At 48.5% G+C, this 17,832-nt stretch overlaps 1 protein-coding gene across 5 annotated transcripts in view; it reads right to left on the bottom strand.

Annotated features, from left to right (window-relative positions):
• CASKIN2 (CASK interacting protein 2) overlaps positions 1-17,631 on the bottom strand; it is a 100,087-nt gene extending 82,456 nt beyond the window's left edge. For 2 of the 5 annotated variants that reach the window (XM_081185075.1, XM_081185078.1), the window contains exons 1-2: positions 17,141-17,628; positions 3,892-4,491 (exon numbers count right to left, since the gene is read on the bottom strand). In XM_081185075.1, the coding sequence (XP_081041201.1) occupies positions 3,892-4,135 (244 nt within the window). In that variant the 5' untranslated portion in view covers positions 4,136-4,491; positions 17,141-17,628. Of the gene's footprint in view, positions 1-3,891; positions 4,492-17,140 lie in introns of all 5 variants that reach the window. The other 3 variants (XM_081185076.1, XM_081185074.1, XM_081185077.1) reach the window with 3 other exon arrangements.
• Positions 17,632-17,832: the final 201 nt, after the last annotated feature.

Below are 17,832 nucleotides of genomic sequence, written 5' to 3'. Positions count from 1 at the left end.
AAATGCGCGTTGAATATTAAAACTACGTGTCCCTGAAGTTCCCATTGCCGGGACTGGCTCTTGATTCTCGGTTACGTGCAGCGACTTTTTTTAGACACACGCGATCCCCGAGGGCTAATCAGAGAGACGCAGCGCTGAATCCACTGAGACAGCAGAAGGACTCTTAGAGGGATTTTAAAAAACTCAGCATCTCGGCCTGTCATATGGAAAGAGGCGCTTTAATGAGCGGCAAAATGCGGCAAACATTCTGCTTTGTATGTGCAGTTTTGGGGATGAGTGAGAATCGTAAGGGATCAGGAACAGAAGGCTTTCGGGAGAGTGGGGGCTGAACCTGCCGCCGCCACCCCTGCTGTCGAAGGAACTGCAGCACTGTCCCATCCAAAAGAAGCAGAGTAGCTTCTTTTGGTAAGGAAAAATTCAGAAGGCCATGGCAGAGAACCTGTAGCCCTCCAGTTGCTGTGGGATAAGAAGCTCCCTTCGCCTCAGGCCACTGGTCATGCTGGCTAGAACTGATGAGAAGTTTTAGCCCCAAAGTACCTGGAGAGCTACAGGTTACCCACCACTGAGGTTGTCCATTGGCACCCTTAATCCAGGATCCATCTATAAAGAGCCCTTAGGTGATTAGGTATAAAGGCCTGTAGGTACAATCCAAACATATTTGTGTCTTTCATTCTCGGTGGAAAGGCCCATCATACTGCTATTTAAGAGATGCCTCAGCCAAGCTGGCTTTTTACTTCAAAGGGCATCACTTTCTTTCACCCTTAATTTTTTTAATTCTACATACAGCCAATATTTGACAGTTATCCACTTAAACTCAGTATCTGCCAGTGGCTATTATCCAACACACCAAGATGTGTTAAGCATTATGCCGTTCCTCCTGTGGCAGCCATTTTGTGACTGGTGCCCACAGTGCTTTTTCAAAAGTTCAAAGGTGCCCACTGGCCCCAAAAGGATGGCGCGACCCCTAGCATTATGTCATGGAAGACAAAACTGGAACAAATCTTTTCACCCCTTTATTCCCAGCCTCTTCAAAGCAGGTGTAAAGAAATTCTTTTGGGATGGTTCGCTGGCACGTTTGTCTTAGCAGACTCTCGCCACCCACAGCCCCATGCCCCAATCTCTTTCCTGGCAGATTATTTTTAAATTCTCACCCAAATCCTTATATCGGCCACAAAACCACTGAGCAGCGCCTTAGCCCTCACTGGTATCCTTCTATGTAATCCGGCTTCTTGTGTCACAGCCTTGAGAATGTCCCCCAGATGTAGCTTTTGGGTGGCCAAAGCATCTGTCCTTTAAGCCCAGCACCAGGGAAATTCCTTACATCCTTTTCTCAATCAGAAGAAGCTTTGCAGCCCTTGACCCAGGCGCTTTTATCTCCTCCTGGTTTTTTCCTTTTTTAATCCTCAGTCCAGTTACTGTTTCCTATTAATGAATGCATGAACCCAAGCTGCTCTTACTCTTACCAAATTGTTTCTTTTGATTAAACAAACAAGCATGGTTTGTTTTGAAAAGTGGTCCACAAGATTCAAGCCCAAAGTCAGCCACCTAAGTATATCACTGAAAGAACTAAAGAAAATCAAGTCTCCAAACCTTCCATCCACAACAGGGAAAGGCAACTAGCAACACAGGGCCCCTGTCAAAGTTTTTGAAGGAGAGAGAAGGCAGAGCTCCAACTAGGTCAAATGAAGCCCTGGACCTGGGCTGTAGAGCAAGGAATAGTAGCAGGCAGATTCCAACACTCCTAATGTTTCCTGATTGATAAAATTTTGCACATCCAAGATGGCAGGCAAAGGGAGAATGAGCCGCCATATCACCAATGCAGAGTGATATACGGAAGACCTAAACTCACTTTTCCCAAATGCTTCTTTCCTGGGAATTGCTAAAACCTGAATTACTGAATCTGGGGATTATGGGTCACTGGGGTTGGGGCGCTGCTACCCTCCTACCAGCACCCATAGAGCTGGTCACAGGTTGAGGTTCCTACTGCTCCCTAGAGGTCAGCCATACCCTGAGCAGATCTCTCCCTGGGAGCTGAAAGATGGAATATTCCACATGTGTACAAAGGATTCAGACTGCTACAACTGTACTTACACTGCTATTCTTTAGAACAAGGCTGGGGAACCTGTGGCCCTCTAAATGCTATTGGGCTCCATCTCCCAAAAGCCTCAGCCAGCCTAGCCAATTGTCAAGGATGATGGAAGTTTCAGCCCAGCAACATTTACAGGTCCACAAGTTCTCCACTCCTGCCTTAGGAGGATACACAACAGAGGATGGCAGAACCAACAGGTTAGAGAAGCAGGACTCGTTTAATGTGCAGGTCTCAAGGTGAGTGGCTTTGCCGGCCATTGTTATGCAATATTACGGCAAGTAAAAAGTTTCTGGCGCCAATCCAGCAGTGCCTGAATCACTCAAGCCTATTGATTTCAGTGGGTTTAGGAGACATCTGTGTTAAGTCAATGACTTTCCATCCACAAGCTCTAACCCAGTCCTCACAGCTTTGGGTCCCCAGACATTTTTGAACCACAACTCCCATCATCAATGACCACTGGCCATGCTGGCTAGGAATGATGGGAGTTGTCAACAAGTTCTAGGAACGCAAGGTTGAGAAAGGCTGCTCTCACCTGTGAAGGGGGTGACTCTTATCTTGATCCATTCCTCCAAACAGAAAACCCAACAAGTCCCACAGTAACTGCAACCTGAATGCACTTCACCACAAAGGATCTCTCACTGCATCTATTTTAATTTTCCTTTTAAAAAAAGTATCCTTCGTCATTGTTGTGGAATCCTGTCTGCTCACAGCTCCCGCACCACTTGAGCTTGGGAAGTAGTTGGGACCAAGAAAAGCAAAGTGTTGCGGAAACAAGGCCAACCATGATGACAAGGTCTCCTTTTATTGCAGATTAGCTATCAGAAGTAACATGAGCCGAGTCTGCAACTCACAGTCCACACACCCCACTGCAACTGGAGCCACATCCTACACTTCTACACTCAGATCCTGCCCATGCTGTATTTTATGGTTCCTCCTCCTATGGATTTATATAAAATTAGGGCAAGAAAAGTTCCCCACTCCTGCAACAGTTGCCTCCTGCGGTTGTGTTAAGACCTAGGATTCATGAAACCCACCCATTGAACGCTCTGATTAGGGGTCTTCACATAGTACATTCAATGAGTGTACAAACTAGGGATGCAACAGCTGAGCTGCACATGTCAACAAGTCTTCCGCTTGTGTAAAGACAACTTATACCTGTGTCCCATGTAATGCATGAAGGCACCTTTTGTTCTAGGTCAGGGGCAGGGAAGCTTTGTTCCGCTGGATGTCTGCATTCCCATGGAAGAGGTGGAGAGAAGTGGTTGTGGTCTTCATATTAGCCAGAATCCAGAATTTTCAGGACCCAGCAAAGGAGCATAGTGAGCTGCCCTGGGAGAAAGAGAAGGATCTCTTCTTCTATGAACAGCTCATTGGCTTCCGTGTGCTGAGAAAGAGACTGTTCTCAGTGTGTAGCGTGGAAATGCAACTAGCTGCCCACAGAGAAAGAGACTGCTCTCTTTTCTCCATGGCCAGCTTGCTGGGTTTCTATGATGCAACACCCAAAAAATGAAGTCTCTTTCTCAGCACATCACATAAAGAAGGGAGAGAGGGCATGCATGGGCTACAGATATCCAGCGCCTGATGACTGGTGGTCCACATGTGGCCCATGCTCTGTTCGCCCGTTGTAGACTAGCCTGCTACTTTCAACCTTTAGCCTGGAAGCAACCACCAGCCACAGCATATCCCTTTTGTTGCAGTAACCAAAAGCTCTTTGCCAACAGTCACAAGACTCTTACGATCTCACTGGTGGGTGCTGACCAATCATGGGAGAATGCTGCAATAAGACATAGGGAGATACTTACTGCTTTTGGATGCCTTGACCTTTGCCACCAATTTCTGCACACCAGGTACATCCCCGTTTTTCACAGCCTGGATCAGCTCCTGCTCTCGCCCCATCATGAATAAGGGCAGCTGCTCCTCTGATTTATGAAGCCATCGGAGTGCTCCGTGTGTGCGATAACTAGTCAAGATAAACTCCACCAGAGAAGTGGGGGGCGGAGGAGCAAGCCAAACAAATGAAATATATTCAGAAATCCCACAGTACATAAAAAAGTCTCTGTTAATGATGATAAATGCTACCGGGAGTTGCACTTCTTTACAAGGGAATGGAAAGGAGATGAGGCCTTGTTAAAGAATATTCAGTCAATTAAATGGATGGTAATTCAGCGCTTAGGGACTGGATCCCAGCTGTTTGTAGAAGTCAGGAATGAGAAATTAATTGTTTGTTAAAAGGTCCAGGCAACCCAGGGGGCTATATTTCGCTAAGCCCGGGGTGTCCCAAGCAATCTCCAGTTCTTCCTAGATGAATACCAGGCCCATCACAGGTAAGAGGTATCCTTCGAGGCTTCAGGTCTGCAGATCCGGATTGTTTGCAGCCAACACTTGAGCAGTTGTTCAGATACCTGTGAAGATGAAGGACAGAATCTGTTTTCAAAAAGGCTGTTGACTCTTTGGAATGTTGTGCCCAACCAAATCCTGAATTCCAATTTGCTTATTTTCCGTTCATATGTGTGTGCTGTGTGTGCATACGCATGCACACACTTTCGCTGCTACTCTGACTAACTACTAAGAAAAAGAAAAATCCAAGATCGGAGACAAGATGGAAAGCTGGGCTTCGTGAAACAAGTACATAGAAGATTCAATGAGGATAAAGGAGAGGAATCAGGAGTGGTGTCAACTGTGCTCAGAAATCTAATCCTCCAAACATTACACACAGCACTAGTTCTCCTGTATCTTCAAAGACTTTAGCAGAGGCACCACACATGCCTTCGGGTTTTTAAAAAAATATTCTGCCCTGTTACTGTTATGAGATCCTAGTACCTTCCCCTCTTAAAACTAAGTGGTCTCAATGTTCCAAATTCTGCAAGAGCTGTCCAAGATATTCGATCATCAGTGGTGTGACAGCAGCCATGCACGTTCATTAGATCACTTGCTTATTATTCAAATACAGCATGGCAGCCACTTTCACTTATGTTTTGTACAGAGATGGGGAGCCTGCACACCCCAACCCCTGCCCCTGATGTTGAAGGACTACAACTTCCATCAACTGTGCTGGCTAGGACTGGTGGGAGCTGAGAATCGGACAATACCTGGAAGTCCCTGGAGGTTTAATGCAAAGAGAGAAATCAGATCATCTACATAGACCTTGAACTGGTACACAGGAAATAGCATTCAGTCCTTACTCCAGCTCTATAATATCAAGAGCTGCATAGGATGTCGGGCTTGCTAGAATTTGTCTGATGCACAATGGCTGCTCCCACCCAACTGTCCTTTAATACCCAAACAAATATAAACACCCCAGGTTAGAGTGGGGTGCCTAAGCAGATGCCACTGAAGGACAGAGCAAAGAGACTAGTGAGTGAACAGTCTCATCTGCCCCACCAGCCTCAGAATTCTGCTGCCCCTTGGGTTCTGCAAGTAACATTCAGTGGTAAACACACCCACCATGATTGAACATGACACACGTTTTGAGATATGTCGGATACCACAGGACACTGCTCTGGCAAGCAAAGATAGTTTCAAGTTACCCTTTTTTTATTCTGAAAATGTGCAGCTGTAATCTCCGCAGAATGTGGAAGATGAGGAAAACACGCACACACAATTTCTATCTAAGAGTTATTACAATAAATGCAAATGTGTTAGATCGACTGGGTACATTTCTGACATATTTACTACAGCCCGGAGCACAGCGCCAAAGGAAGCCCAGGGGAAGATTCTCTTACAATGGGGGTCAATTCTCTGCTATAGAATGAAAGGTTTTGGGTGGCAGGCAATCCATCATCATTGCCCTCACTAATCCGTTTCAGCAGCTAAATTACTCTGATCATTGTGATATTGCACCATATTTCTAGGGCACAGCATCTTGGGAAGAATTACACAACCTCACCTCGCAGCTGACTTTATTTTTATCTTGAGTAGATTATATTTTATATCGCTCCCCCCCACAACCTCCCTTAAAGCTAGGGAGGGCTTGAACTGGTTGTTTGCACAACACTGGGAGATCCTCAGATAAACAGGTTGCCTTAAGGTAAAGCAATCAAGATGGAATCAAAAAGGTAGAGATGGAGGTCAGTAACCACACTTATCAAGTGTTGAACATGTTCACCTGTAGAACATTCACCACACACTCATCTCCCTTGTTGCCAAACAGTACAAGGCTGCTCTAAAGACTCAACCAATGTCCCAGTTTGAACAGGCAGCGTTCACACCAAGCTATTTCTACCAAAAAGTAGATCTGGCTTTGAGGCGATGTTCAGAATCCAAAAACTTACTAACCCTCTTTGGGTGTTGTATTGCTGTGTTAAAACATGATGGGAGGGGGTGCATGGGAAGAAGCGCAGTAGCTCTGCCCCCATCCCACTTCAAAATTGTGCAGGGAGCCTTCATAATCATAGGGAGCACCCCCTTTCAGAAGATCACCCCTCCTGCTTACCCAAGGTGATCAGAACCGTGTTGTGCATGTGCTCCTGGGGCCAAAGTTCCTTCACCTCCCTAATAAAATCTTTGAGCCTCCCCCACCCCCAGTTGATGGGCATTGCCATTCAAATGGTGTGTGCGGCCCTGCCCCCAGTTGATGCCATTGGCTCCCCAAAATATTTTATTCAAGTTGGCACCCCTGTGTGTGCATCACCACTGCATCCACTGGGATGCTAAATTTATATGCTGAGCGATGCTCTTGTAATGCAGTTTCAGCCCTTCTGAATGTGCCCATTCAAATCTAATGCTCAACTGCATGTACTAATGCACAAAGCGGCTCTCCCTTCTAATTCAGGACAACTTCCCAACCACCATCTTAACATACTGCTTCTTGCTGCTTACACTTAGGCAGCAGTGTGCATACTACAGAAATGCCTGGTCTGATACCTTCACCTGGGCGAGGGACAGCCATTGTGGTGCCCTCCAGCAGCTGTGGACTACCATCATCCCTGACCATTGGTCATGCTGGCTTGGGGTGATGGGACCTGGAGTAATAGTCCTAAACGTCTCGAAGACCACCACCTTGGTATCCCATACCTAGCGAGTACTTCCTAAAGGGACTCTTCAGATCTAGAGATGTAGCAGATTTCAGCAGCAAAGTTTGTCCACACAAGACAAACAGGCACTAACTGACTTCTTTAAGCAATACAAAAATGCTTTTGTATTCCTTGTAGAGCAAGTGCTGATGGGATCCATCTACTACCTGACAGCAGCAGTTATTTATACCTGCTTCAGTGACAGTGTTATAAACCACTTAATCCACAAAATCTCCAAGTGATCTGAATCAAACAGTGAAATAATCAGCATTCTACTAGTATTTGTATAATGGTATGCAAATAAAATCAGGAGAATTTGAGAACAAGAAATTTTCTGTCCAGATAGGCTTGCTGAAATTAAAGTTTTGAATCAGCTTAATGAGGATGGCTGCCAAATGTTATTAGCCAAGGGAGTCCCAAAGCACAGGTGTGCTGCCACACTGAAAAGATGAACTTCTTGGAAATGCAGAACAAACAGCACTTACAAAAGCCCACGTTGCGCAGAATGAGGGAGGTCAGACAGGCACACATGGGACAAGGCAATCCCTCAAACAAACTGGTTCCAAGCTGTTAAGGGCTTCATATACTAATAGAAAAAAACCTTGAACTTGGCTCAGTAGCAAATCAGCAGCCACTGCGGATCTTTAAGCAAATATGCACTATGCTGGCAGGATCTCAATCCTAAAAGCAACCATGCTGCATCATTCTGTGCTAACAACAAGTTCTGGAGCAACTATAAGGGAAGTCACATATGGACTGCTTTGCAGTAATCTAGTCTTGACGCTACCGATGTCCAGACTCCTGTGATCAAGCTGGTACAAGTTTTGCAGTGGTTTCCATCACCATCAACACCAAAAAGCAGCTCTGAAAGGCTCTGGTTGAAAGTGAAGAAAGGCCATGGGAGAAGTGTGTGTGTGTGAGAGAGAGAGAGAGAGAGAGCTTAACCCATTGCCCTCCAACCATTTTCCTGTCTGCCCCCCTGCAGCATTTCCACTCAGGGGGGAAAAACTATGGGAAGTACCGAGTCGTCAGGTGATGAGGCAGCAAGTATAAAGAGAACTAGACACATTTAAGGAGGATAGGCCCATCAGTTGCTTAGGCATGATAACTAAGTAGAGCCTCCATGTTCAGAGGCAATATATCCCTAAAGAGCAAGTGCTGATGGGAAACAATGGGGGAGGACTCTTGCCATCATCTCCTGCTTATGGGTTTCCTGGAAGTATCTGGTTAGCCAGGGCTGGAAACAGAATGCTGAGATAGAGAGACCTCTGGTCTAAGTGAGTAGAGTCCTTCTTGAGTGATGTGCATTCATGAGTGATCTAGTCCTCTGTTTACTACCAGGATCATGCAGAAGTTACATGAGAACAGAGAAGGTCTGCAAAAAACCAGTTCTATACACCATATAGAACTACAGGATTGTTATAGCAGAGAAAAGGACCCTTTCCTTCTTTAGAACTGATAGACACAAATACAGTCTGCAGAAATAACACTCCAGTTGCATCAGGATTTCAGGCAGATTATGTTAACTAGCATATGGTCATTCCCAGGCTGATTCAAGTAATGAATGAGTTTCAGAGTGTCAGAGCAGCCGTGCCCATGGTGGGAAAGTGAAAACCCAACAAGATTTGGCAAGTTAATCCTTCTTCACGACGATGCAGGGTTTGATTGGGTTGGGGGTTTTTAAGTGACCAGGTGGAGCTGTGAAGTCTGTCTGGCAATCCTACCCCTCTTGTTTCCACATGCATGGGAACTAATAGGAATTACTCATTGTGAAGCAGAAGGTACTCTGTATACGCTCAGAGGCACTCATCTAATTACGACCACATATTTCAGGGTTGCAAACAGAATCCGTGGCTAAACTTTAGTGAAACCTGGCTCAAAATAAGATCTACCAAGGTGGTCCTTGCCAGAGAACTTGGATATCAAGTTAGTAGTCCTGCCATAATGGCAACTCATCATAGGCTTCTGGACCCTGAAAGGGCAAAAATCCTCACCGACTTTTCTAGCCCTTTTTAACATACCAATTTCCTACATTATGTGTTTCCTGGTTTAAAGCCAACCCTTTGAAAACACCTGAAAAATGTGAAGCACTAAAAAAAACCCACCATCCTGAGTTCCTTAGAGGGAAGATCAGGATACAAATGTGATAGCTAGATGGATATACCGTATTTTTCGCACGATTGGACGCACCGGACCATAGGACGCGCCTAGTTTTTTTGGGGGGAAATAAAGGAAAAAAATTTTCCCTTTATTTCCCCCCCAAAAGCAGGTCAGGGAAACCGAACCAGGTCGAGGAACAGCGGGATAGTGGCGCTGCGCCTCCCTGCTGTCCCCCGAGCTTGTGGGGCTGGCTGATGTCTGCCTAGCGCGCGGGGCGCTCTGCTTCAGGGCGCCCTACCCGCCGGGCGGCAGGCTGCTATCCGCAGCTTGGGGAGCCTTGTGGGGAACTGCTGCAGGGCTCCCCAAGCTGCGGATGTATGCCTGGCGCGAGGGGCGCTCTGCTTCAGGGTGCTCCACCCGCCGGGCGGCAGGCTGCTATCCGCAGCGTGGGGAAGCTTGCGGGGAGCTCCTGCAAGGGTCCCCATGCTGCGGATGTGTTCCCAAAGCGCCGGGAGCTCTGCTTTCAGGGCGCCCGACGCTCCGGGAAGCAGGCTGCTATCCGCAGCCTAGACACGGCTAGCGGAGCGCTAATCCCGAAGCTTGGGGCGTGCGGAGCTCAGCGTGCCCCAAGCTTCTGGGCGCCGGCAAGGTCTCCGCTAGCCCTGGGAGAGCCCCGCGACGTCGCGGGGCTCTCCCAGGGCTAGCGGAGACCTTGCCAGCACCCAGAAGCTTAGGGCGCGCTGAGCTCCGCACGCCCCAAGCTTCGGGATTAGCGCAGTGGTCCGCTAGCCCTGGGAGAGCCGTGCGACGTCGCGGGGCTCTCCCAGGGCTAGCGGAGACCTTGCCAGCACCCAGAAGCTTGGGGCGCGCTCAGCTCCGCACGCCCCAAACTTCGGGATTAGCGCAGTGGTCCGCTAGCCCTGGGAGAGCCGCGCGACGTCGCGGGGCTCTCCCAGGGCTAGCGGAGACCTTGCCAGCACCCAGAAGCTTGGGGCGCGCTCAGCTCCGCACGCCCCAAACTTCGGGATTAGCGCAGTGGTCCGCTAGCCCTGGGAGAGCCGCGTGACGTCGCGGGGCTCTCCCAGGGCTAGCGGAGACCTTGCCGGCACCCAGAAGCTTGGGGCGTGCTGAGCTCCGCACGCCCCAAGCTTCGGGATTAGCGCAGTGGTCCGCTAGCCCTGGGAGAGCCGCGCGACGTCGCGGGGCTCTCCCAGGGCTAGCGGAGACCTTGCCGGCACCCAGAAGCTTGGGGCGCGCTGAGCTCCGCACGCCCCAAGCTTCGGGATTAGCGCAGTGGTCCGCTAGCCCTGGGAGAGCCGCGCGACGTCGCGGGGCTCTCCCAGGGCTAGCGGAGACCTTGCCGGCACCCAGAAGCTTGGGGCGTGCTGAGCTCCGCACGCCCCAAGCTTCGGGATTAGCGCAGTGGTCCGCTAGCCCTGGGAGAGCCGCGCGACGTCGCGGGGCTCTCCCAGGGCTAGCGGAGACCTTGCCGGCACCCAGAAGCTTGGGGCGTGCTGAGCTCCGCACGCCCCAAGCTTCGGGATTAGCGCAGTGGTCCGCTAGCCCTGGGAGAGCCGCGCGACGTCGCGGGGCTCTCCCAGGGCTAGCGGAGACCTTGCCGGCACCCAGAAGCTTGGGGCGTGCTGAGCTCCGCACGCCCCAAGCTTCGGGATTAGCGCAGTGGTCCGCTAGCCCTGGGAGAGCCGCGCGACGTCGCGGGGCTCTCCCAGGGCTAGCGGAGACCTTGCCGGCACCCAGAAGCTTGGGGCGTGCTGAGCTCTGCACGCCCCAAGCTTCGGGATTAGCGCAGTGGTCCGCTAGCCCTGGGAGAGCCGCGCGACGTCGCGGGGCTCTCCCAGGGCTAGCGGAGACCTTGCCGGCACCCAGAAGCTTGGGGCGTGCTGAGCTCCGCACGCCCCAAGCTTCGGGATTAGCGCAGTGGTCCGCTAGCCCTGGGAGAGCCGCGCGACGTCGCGGGGCTCTCCCAGGGCTAGCGGAGACCTTGCCGGCACCCAGAAGCTTGGGGCGCGCTCAGCTCCGCACGCCCCAAACTTCGGGATTAGCGCAGTGGTCCGCTAGCCCTGGGAGAGCCGTGCGACGTCGCGGGGCTCTCCCAGGGCTAGCGGAGACCTTGCCGGCTTCGGGATTAATGCAGCGCTCCGCTAGCGGTGGGAGAGCTGGGTCTCCCTCTGCTAGCAGATAGCTTCCTGAAGCCTGGAGAGCGAGAGGAGTCGGTGCGCACCGACCCCTCTCACTCTCCAGGCTTCAGCGAAAGCCTGCATTCGCTCCATAGGACGCACACACATTTTCCCTTGCTTTTTAGGAGGGAAAAAGTGCGTCCTATGGTGCGAAAAATACGGTAGATCCATCTGTCCCCACAGAAGCCCACTTGCCTATCCAGTCAGAAGCTGGATAGCTCAGTTGGTTAGAGCCTGGTGCTGACAAAGTCAAGGTTGCAGGTTCGATCCCCATAAGAGACAGCTACATATTCTTGCATTGCAGAGAGTTGGACTAGATGATTCTCCTGCCCCTTCCAACTCTATGATTCTATGAAATATCTATGACATACCTGGGAGAAGGCAATGTTATCCATTCTTTCTCTATGTAACAGTGGCCAGAAGTCACTATTTAGCAGTGGTCAAGGATTGGGCTTTTTCAACAGTGGCCCCCAAACTTTGAAACCTTTACTCAGAAGCGGGTAAGATGGTTCCAACATTGCTGCCTTCCCAAAAAGACTGTAAAACGGGGACCAAGTGCTCCCCAGGGGCTACTGGGCTCCAACTCTCATTATCCCTCGCTCTTGCCCATACTGATTGAAGTTCAGGGGAACTTGAGTCTTAGCAACATCTGGAGGGCCAGAGGTTCGCCACATCTACAGTAAGATCTTCCTATTTGGCCAAAGATTTAAATTTCGTGGAGGCACTCATATATACTTTTACAGTGGTACCTCGCAAGACGAATGCCTCGCAAGACGAAAAACGCGCAAGACGAAAGAGTTTTCCGTTTTTTGAGTCGTTCCGCAAGACGAATTTCCCTATGGGCTTGCGAGTTTGTTTCCTTTTTCTTAAAGCCGCTAAGCCGTTAATAGCCGCTAAGCCGCTAATAGCCGCTAATAGCCGTGCTTCGCAAGACGAAAAAACCGCAAGACGAAGAGACTCGCGGAACGGATTAATTTTGTCTTGCGAGGCACCACTGCATTGTGATTTATAATTATTTGCTTTTGTTTACATGCCTTGCCTTCTTTATTTTTCGTGCAAACCATTTTGAGTTCTGTGGGAAAGTTGTATGAAACATTTTAAAAAGTAAAACAAAAAAATGAACAATAGAGGGTTGTCTTCAGTGTATTGAAATGAAGAAGCCCATTAATTTCAACAGGCCTACTCTGAGCAATAACTTAGTTTGAGCGCTTGGCCTATTTCTCGCAACCCCTTTGAGAGGATATTGGAGCGCGATGATATATACACTAGAAGTTCTTACATAACTCTCCTGGGTCGCTTCCCCTGAGCCCAGAAGCATCAGGGAGCAAAGGGTGGAGGAAAACTGAAAAAGGTTGTGGATATCTAGGGGATTTCTAAAACAATGCTGCTTTTTTTTAAAAAAAAAAAGGAGGAATGTGGTGCAGCTCTGGAATTTGTTCTGTGAAGCAGCAACATTCTGAATGAAGGCGCATCCCTTGACAGTCCTTTTCTATCTGGAAATGACTGGGGTTTGTGTGCAGTTGCTTACCAAGCTTGATGAACTAGGAACAGTCACAGCCACAGTGGAAGAAAGGAGAATCAGCATCTTACAGTATATTTAAGAAGGGGGGCACCTGCTGGTTTTGAAACAAGGCCTAATACTGAAAACAGCTCAACTGGCGGCACTGTTTCCTGCATACCTAACCTGCCTCTTCTGCTGTTTCCTGAGGCCATCTCCTCTTCATTTGGGAAGAATAAACTGAAAGGTGAAGAGCTTGGTGGATGTGGACAAATAAAGTGCTTGAAGTCAACAATGACTAATCCCCATTAGTAGCGGTAACTTAACACTCTCTACTTTCCATCACCACACAAATCCCCATTTCCTTCAAGTTCTGACAACCCTGAGAATCCTCAGCTGTTTACAACCTTTGCTCTGAGGCAGAAGTTGTTGCCTCAATTGCCAATGCAGAAGTGATAAAAAGGTATAATCCCTGCCACCTCATCCTCACAGCATCTGAAGGATAAACCGGCAGAATAGATGGGTTGGCCCTTTCAAATGTTAATCCGGCACAATAGAAAGATTTGAATCTTCAAATGGTCTTGGGATGGGAATAAAATTGACCTCCTGCCCAGTGAATATCTGAGTGACCTTGACTCAGGAAGGGAGTAAAGAGGAAGAAAAGAATATTTAAGAGGAATTCCACACTGCCACAAAAAAACAACCCACTGGAATTTGAATTGTAAAGTAAATCCATGACCCAAAAGGTATGGTAGTGGCTACATCAATAGAGATGAATTACTTGTCTCACAACCGATAAGTGAAAATCCAAGAAGCCCTCTGTCACAACTTGAAACTGATCACAGAGCGGCCCCTCTCAGGGAGTCAAAAGACACATACTTGAATTAATGTGGAGGTGAATTTATAGGACTGGGTAACAAAGGATGCGCATTCAGATGCACATACAATATAATGACTGGGGTGAGGTGGGAGAACATGAATATAAAATTATGTCTGAGCTTGATCAAAGATGCATTAAACTGTCAAGAGATACAAACGGAGCATTTCCCAGTCTCTAACAAAGAAGGCATCTGACAGTAGCAAGCAAGTTCTCCACAAAGTAGGGTGGAATTATATGGTGTTTAGTGCTAGATGTTACAGTGCAGAGGAGTGGAAAATCACCATAAGGAAATGGCTGGGCCATGCTTAATGATAAACTCCAGATTAGGATGGTTTAGGAGAAAGGGTGCCATTTAGATAGAGCAAGGAGTTCCCTCCGCCTTCGCCATGCATGAAGACCATGTAGGATCATAACTTCATGAATGTTTGTCAACGGTTTTCCACCACTGAACTTCAACAGTCAAGACTCACTAGTGGGCCACAGCCTGAGCACTATCACCATGCAAATATATGGTTAAAGGTTAAGAAAGGCGTCCTGGGTCTGAAAAGTTTGAAGAGACCTAGCCTACTCATTGACTAGTTGGCTGCTACCTCACCAATAACTGAAAGGGAACATCTGAGATGTGTTGCTAGTTCTTCAGACTAGCAACCTAGACTTTGAAAGGAGATGAGTGAATACTGCACTGGGGGATGTTCAGAAAGCAGGGTGAAGACTGAGAGAAGTAAGGAGATTTGGCTGGCTGAGAGAAAGGAAAATGTTGGAAGTGTGGTAATGTAAAGTTGTGCAATAGTCAAGAGTCCATATATTCTTCTACCACAATGAGCACTTTAAGTACAGTATCTTCCATTTCTGATCTAGCGAAGTTCTCACTCTTTTTAAAAAAACTTTGATTATGTTTTTTGTTTGTTTAATTTTATATTAATAAAAAAACTAAAAATATATGAATATAAAAAAGAGCATTTAGCAGGGGAGGGACTGCAGGGCACATGCACCAGGTTCAATCCCCAGTATCTCCAGGATAAAAGATTAGACAGTAGGTAATGTGAAAGAAGGTCTTGAATTGTTGTTGCCAGTCAGAACAGATAACACTGGGTTAATTTAATAACAGCCCTTTGTGGCATGAGAGGTTTGTTAATTACCAAAACTGGAGCTGTGGGATTGGATATGGTGGATTAAACATTTCCTCCTGGAAGTTTCTGCAGAATGAACAGAAGAGCCCATCCACTCAAATTCAACAATGTGAGTCGCAACTGTCCCCCCCCCCAATGTTTTAAAGAATAAACATACGGTACATATAAACAACAACAACAACCTGGGCTCCATAGACACCCCTTCCCACCCAGCTGGGAAGGAATTAATTTGAGGCATTGCTCAGCCCAGGGGAATCAGCCTTCAAACACATGACATAAAAGCAGAGTGCCCTGATGCATGCACAGAATGAATTTCCCCATCACTAAGTAATTACAGCCTGCCCCATACATCTGGGTTAAGGGTCAGATCTTCCATGTTAGTGGGTGCAACTGATAGGCAGGCTTGGCCTCTGGCACGTAGCCACTCACTGAGATCAGGTGAGAGTTGTAAGTGTCCACCAAGAGGATTTTCCATCCAGCACATCCTGTCTTGCTTTTTCAAACACAATGTTTTCCATGAAAGTTTAGGGTCAGTAACAAAACCGATTATCCTTCACTGTCCTGCAGACCTTTGGTGGATTTTCTGTCCATTCCTCCTGCTCTCTTTCCCTGTCCTATTATATAATACAGGTGCAATAAAATAACACTCTCTCCTGTGTCTGTTGTACAGTGGTACCTCTGGTTAAGTACTTAATTTGTTCCGGAGGTCCGTTCTTAACCTGAAACTGTTCTTAACCTGAAGCACCACTTTAGCTAATGGGGCCTCCTGCTGCCACCGCGCCGCCAGAGCACGATTTCTGTTCTCATCCTGAAGCAAAGTTCTTAATCTGAAGCACTATTTCTGGGTTAGCAGAGTCTGTAACCTGAAGCGTATGTAACCCGAGGTACCACTGTGTGTCCGAAAGATCCTACCCCAGCGCAAAGACTGAACTTGATGAGTTTTGGATCACATCCAAAAACACCACGGTCCCATGAACTTTGCAATACTAAGGTCAGCAGACAGCTCAAGATGCACACAATTTAGATTTCAATTGCTCCTATTGCATCTAGGCACCAGGAATGAACTCCAGGGGAGGGTTTAATCTGGCACAACTTCCCACCTTTATCAGAATCTGGACATGTACGGTGTTGCCCTGACACAGGATAGTGTCTCCACCCCATTGGAATGTGGTCTGGAGTACAAAGTAATGGTAAACATCCTTCCTAGCCGAGAAATCTAATCTTACAGTTCAGGACTCTACCTGCGGAGGAACTCTCAATACTGTATCTGAAACATTCCTTCCTCAAACAACTGGGGAGGGGGCAGAATAGGGAAGAGGAGGGGGCAGAAGAGCGGGATCATTATGTAAGAGGGAGACTAAAGATGCTGAACAACAGTTATTAAAAATACCAGCCCTGTAGGGGGAAGGCAAGAGAAACACTCCCGCAGCAGGAAAGAAAAGCCAAGAGCAAAGGTTACTGAGGAGGTCGGAGGCAACCTTTGAATCGCAGCAGCAAACATTTCAGATGTATCATTTTTCATGCAACGAATGTACACACAGCAGAGAGAAAAGGAGAGACGTAATCTCCTAAAACCTGAAGGCTGGCAACATTTCTCCCTCTCCAGTGAGAAACCGCGGGTAGATTTTTTTAAATAAAAAAACTCATTAATTGTGCCCAATAGCTGCAAAGAGAGCGAGTTACAAGGAAATCAATTTGGGGAGAGGGGAGGGGAGGGAAGGAGAAGGGAGAATAGTAATCTAATCTTCAGAGCGGAGCAGCAGGAATCTATATGAATGTATGCATCTCAAACCTTGGAACAGTTTTGGAAAGGGACTTTACGAACCAAGGGAAGCAACTCGTGTTTTATCAGCGCGTTTTGCCATATAATGCCCTGGCAATCGAGTATATATTTTTTTATAAATTGTTTTAAAAAAACACCCAGAACAATTAACAAGCCATTGATTTCTACAGATCTAAAGGCTAAGCGGGACGGAGCGGAGCTTTAGTTTTGGACACAGCCGAGTCGAGAGTTTGCAATCTACAACACAAGGCACCGAGGAGTTACCAAATAAGGAGAATAAAGGGGAGGCGTGGGGGGGGGGGAGAGGAATAAACCTTTGTGTTGGCAGCAAAGCAAGAGTGCGATTCCTTTCCCCTGGTCCTGCCGCTCCACTACTACTCCTATTCCGCCGCCGCCACCTTGGTCCGCCCCCCCCCCCAACCAGCAAATTTTTTCTTTCGTCCAACTCACCTCATCGGCCAGTAGAGATCCTCGCACTGCCCGGCGCACCAAGTTGCAAAGCCCAAAGGCGCGCACTCTCTGTGTGTGTGTGTCACACCGGCTGGCTGCTCTTCTGCAATCTCCTTCCACCGCCGAGCAAAGCTTGGCCAAAGTAAAAGCCAAGGGGCGGGCGGCCGGGCTGGCTGACCTCTCTCCGCTTCCGAAGCGCGCACTTGCGCGCAAAAAATGCTTTTGATCTCCTCTCAGTTCCCGGGCTCGGAGGACTTTGTGGTGCCGGAGGGAGCGAGGGGTGTGTGTGTGCGCGCGCGTACGCGTGTGCCTGGGAGCTCTCGCGCGCGCCTGTGTGTGTGTTTGTGTGTGTGCGCGCAAGCAAAAGTCTAGGGAACCCGAGAACTCAGGCTCGCCACCCCGTCGCCGTCCGTGCCCCCCTTTCCCGATCTCGCATTCTTCTGTTTCCCAGGGGCACCGTCGACCCCGGTTGAAATTGACTAGTCTAGTCAGTTTTCAGAGGGCGCCTGGGAACTCTTGTGTAAAGTCACCGCCGACGCCGCCTCCTTTTCTCTGCCCCCCCCACCCGCCTCCTCCTCCTGCCGCCCCGACCACTCTTTCTCTCCGCAGGAAATCCCTCCCAGACTCCTGTTCTTCCCTCCTGATTGGGAAAAAAAAAGCGAGAAAAGGGGGGTGGCGGACGGCTAGGCTTG

The sequence above is a fragment of the Podarcis bocagei genome, assembly GCF_964188305.1.
Source record: "Podarcis bocagei genome assembly, chromosome: 2".
Classification (NCBI taxonomy): Eukaryota; Metazoa; Chordata; class Lepidosauria; order Squamata; family Lacertidae; genus Podarcis; species Podarcis bocagei.
This window is presented reverse-complemented; position numbering and strand designations above follow the sequence as displayed.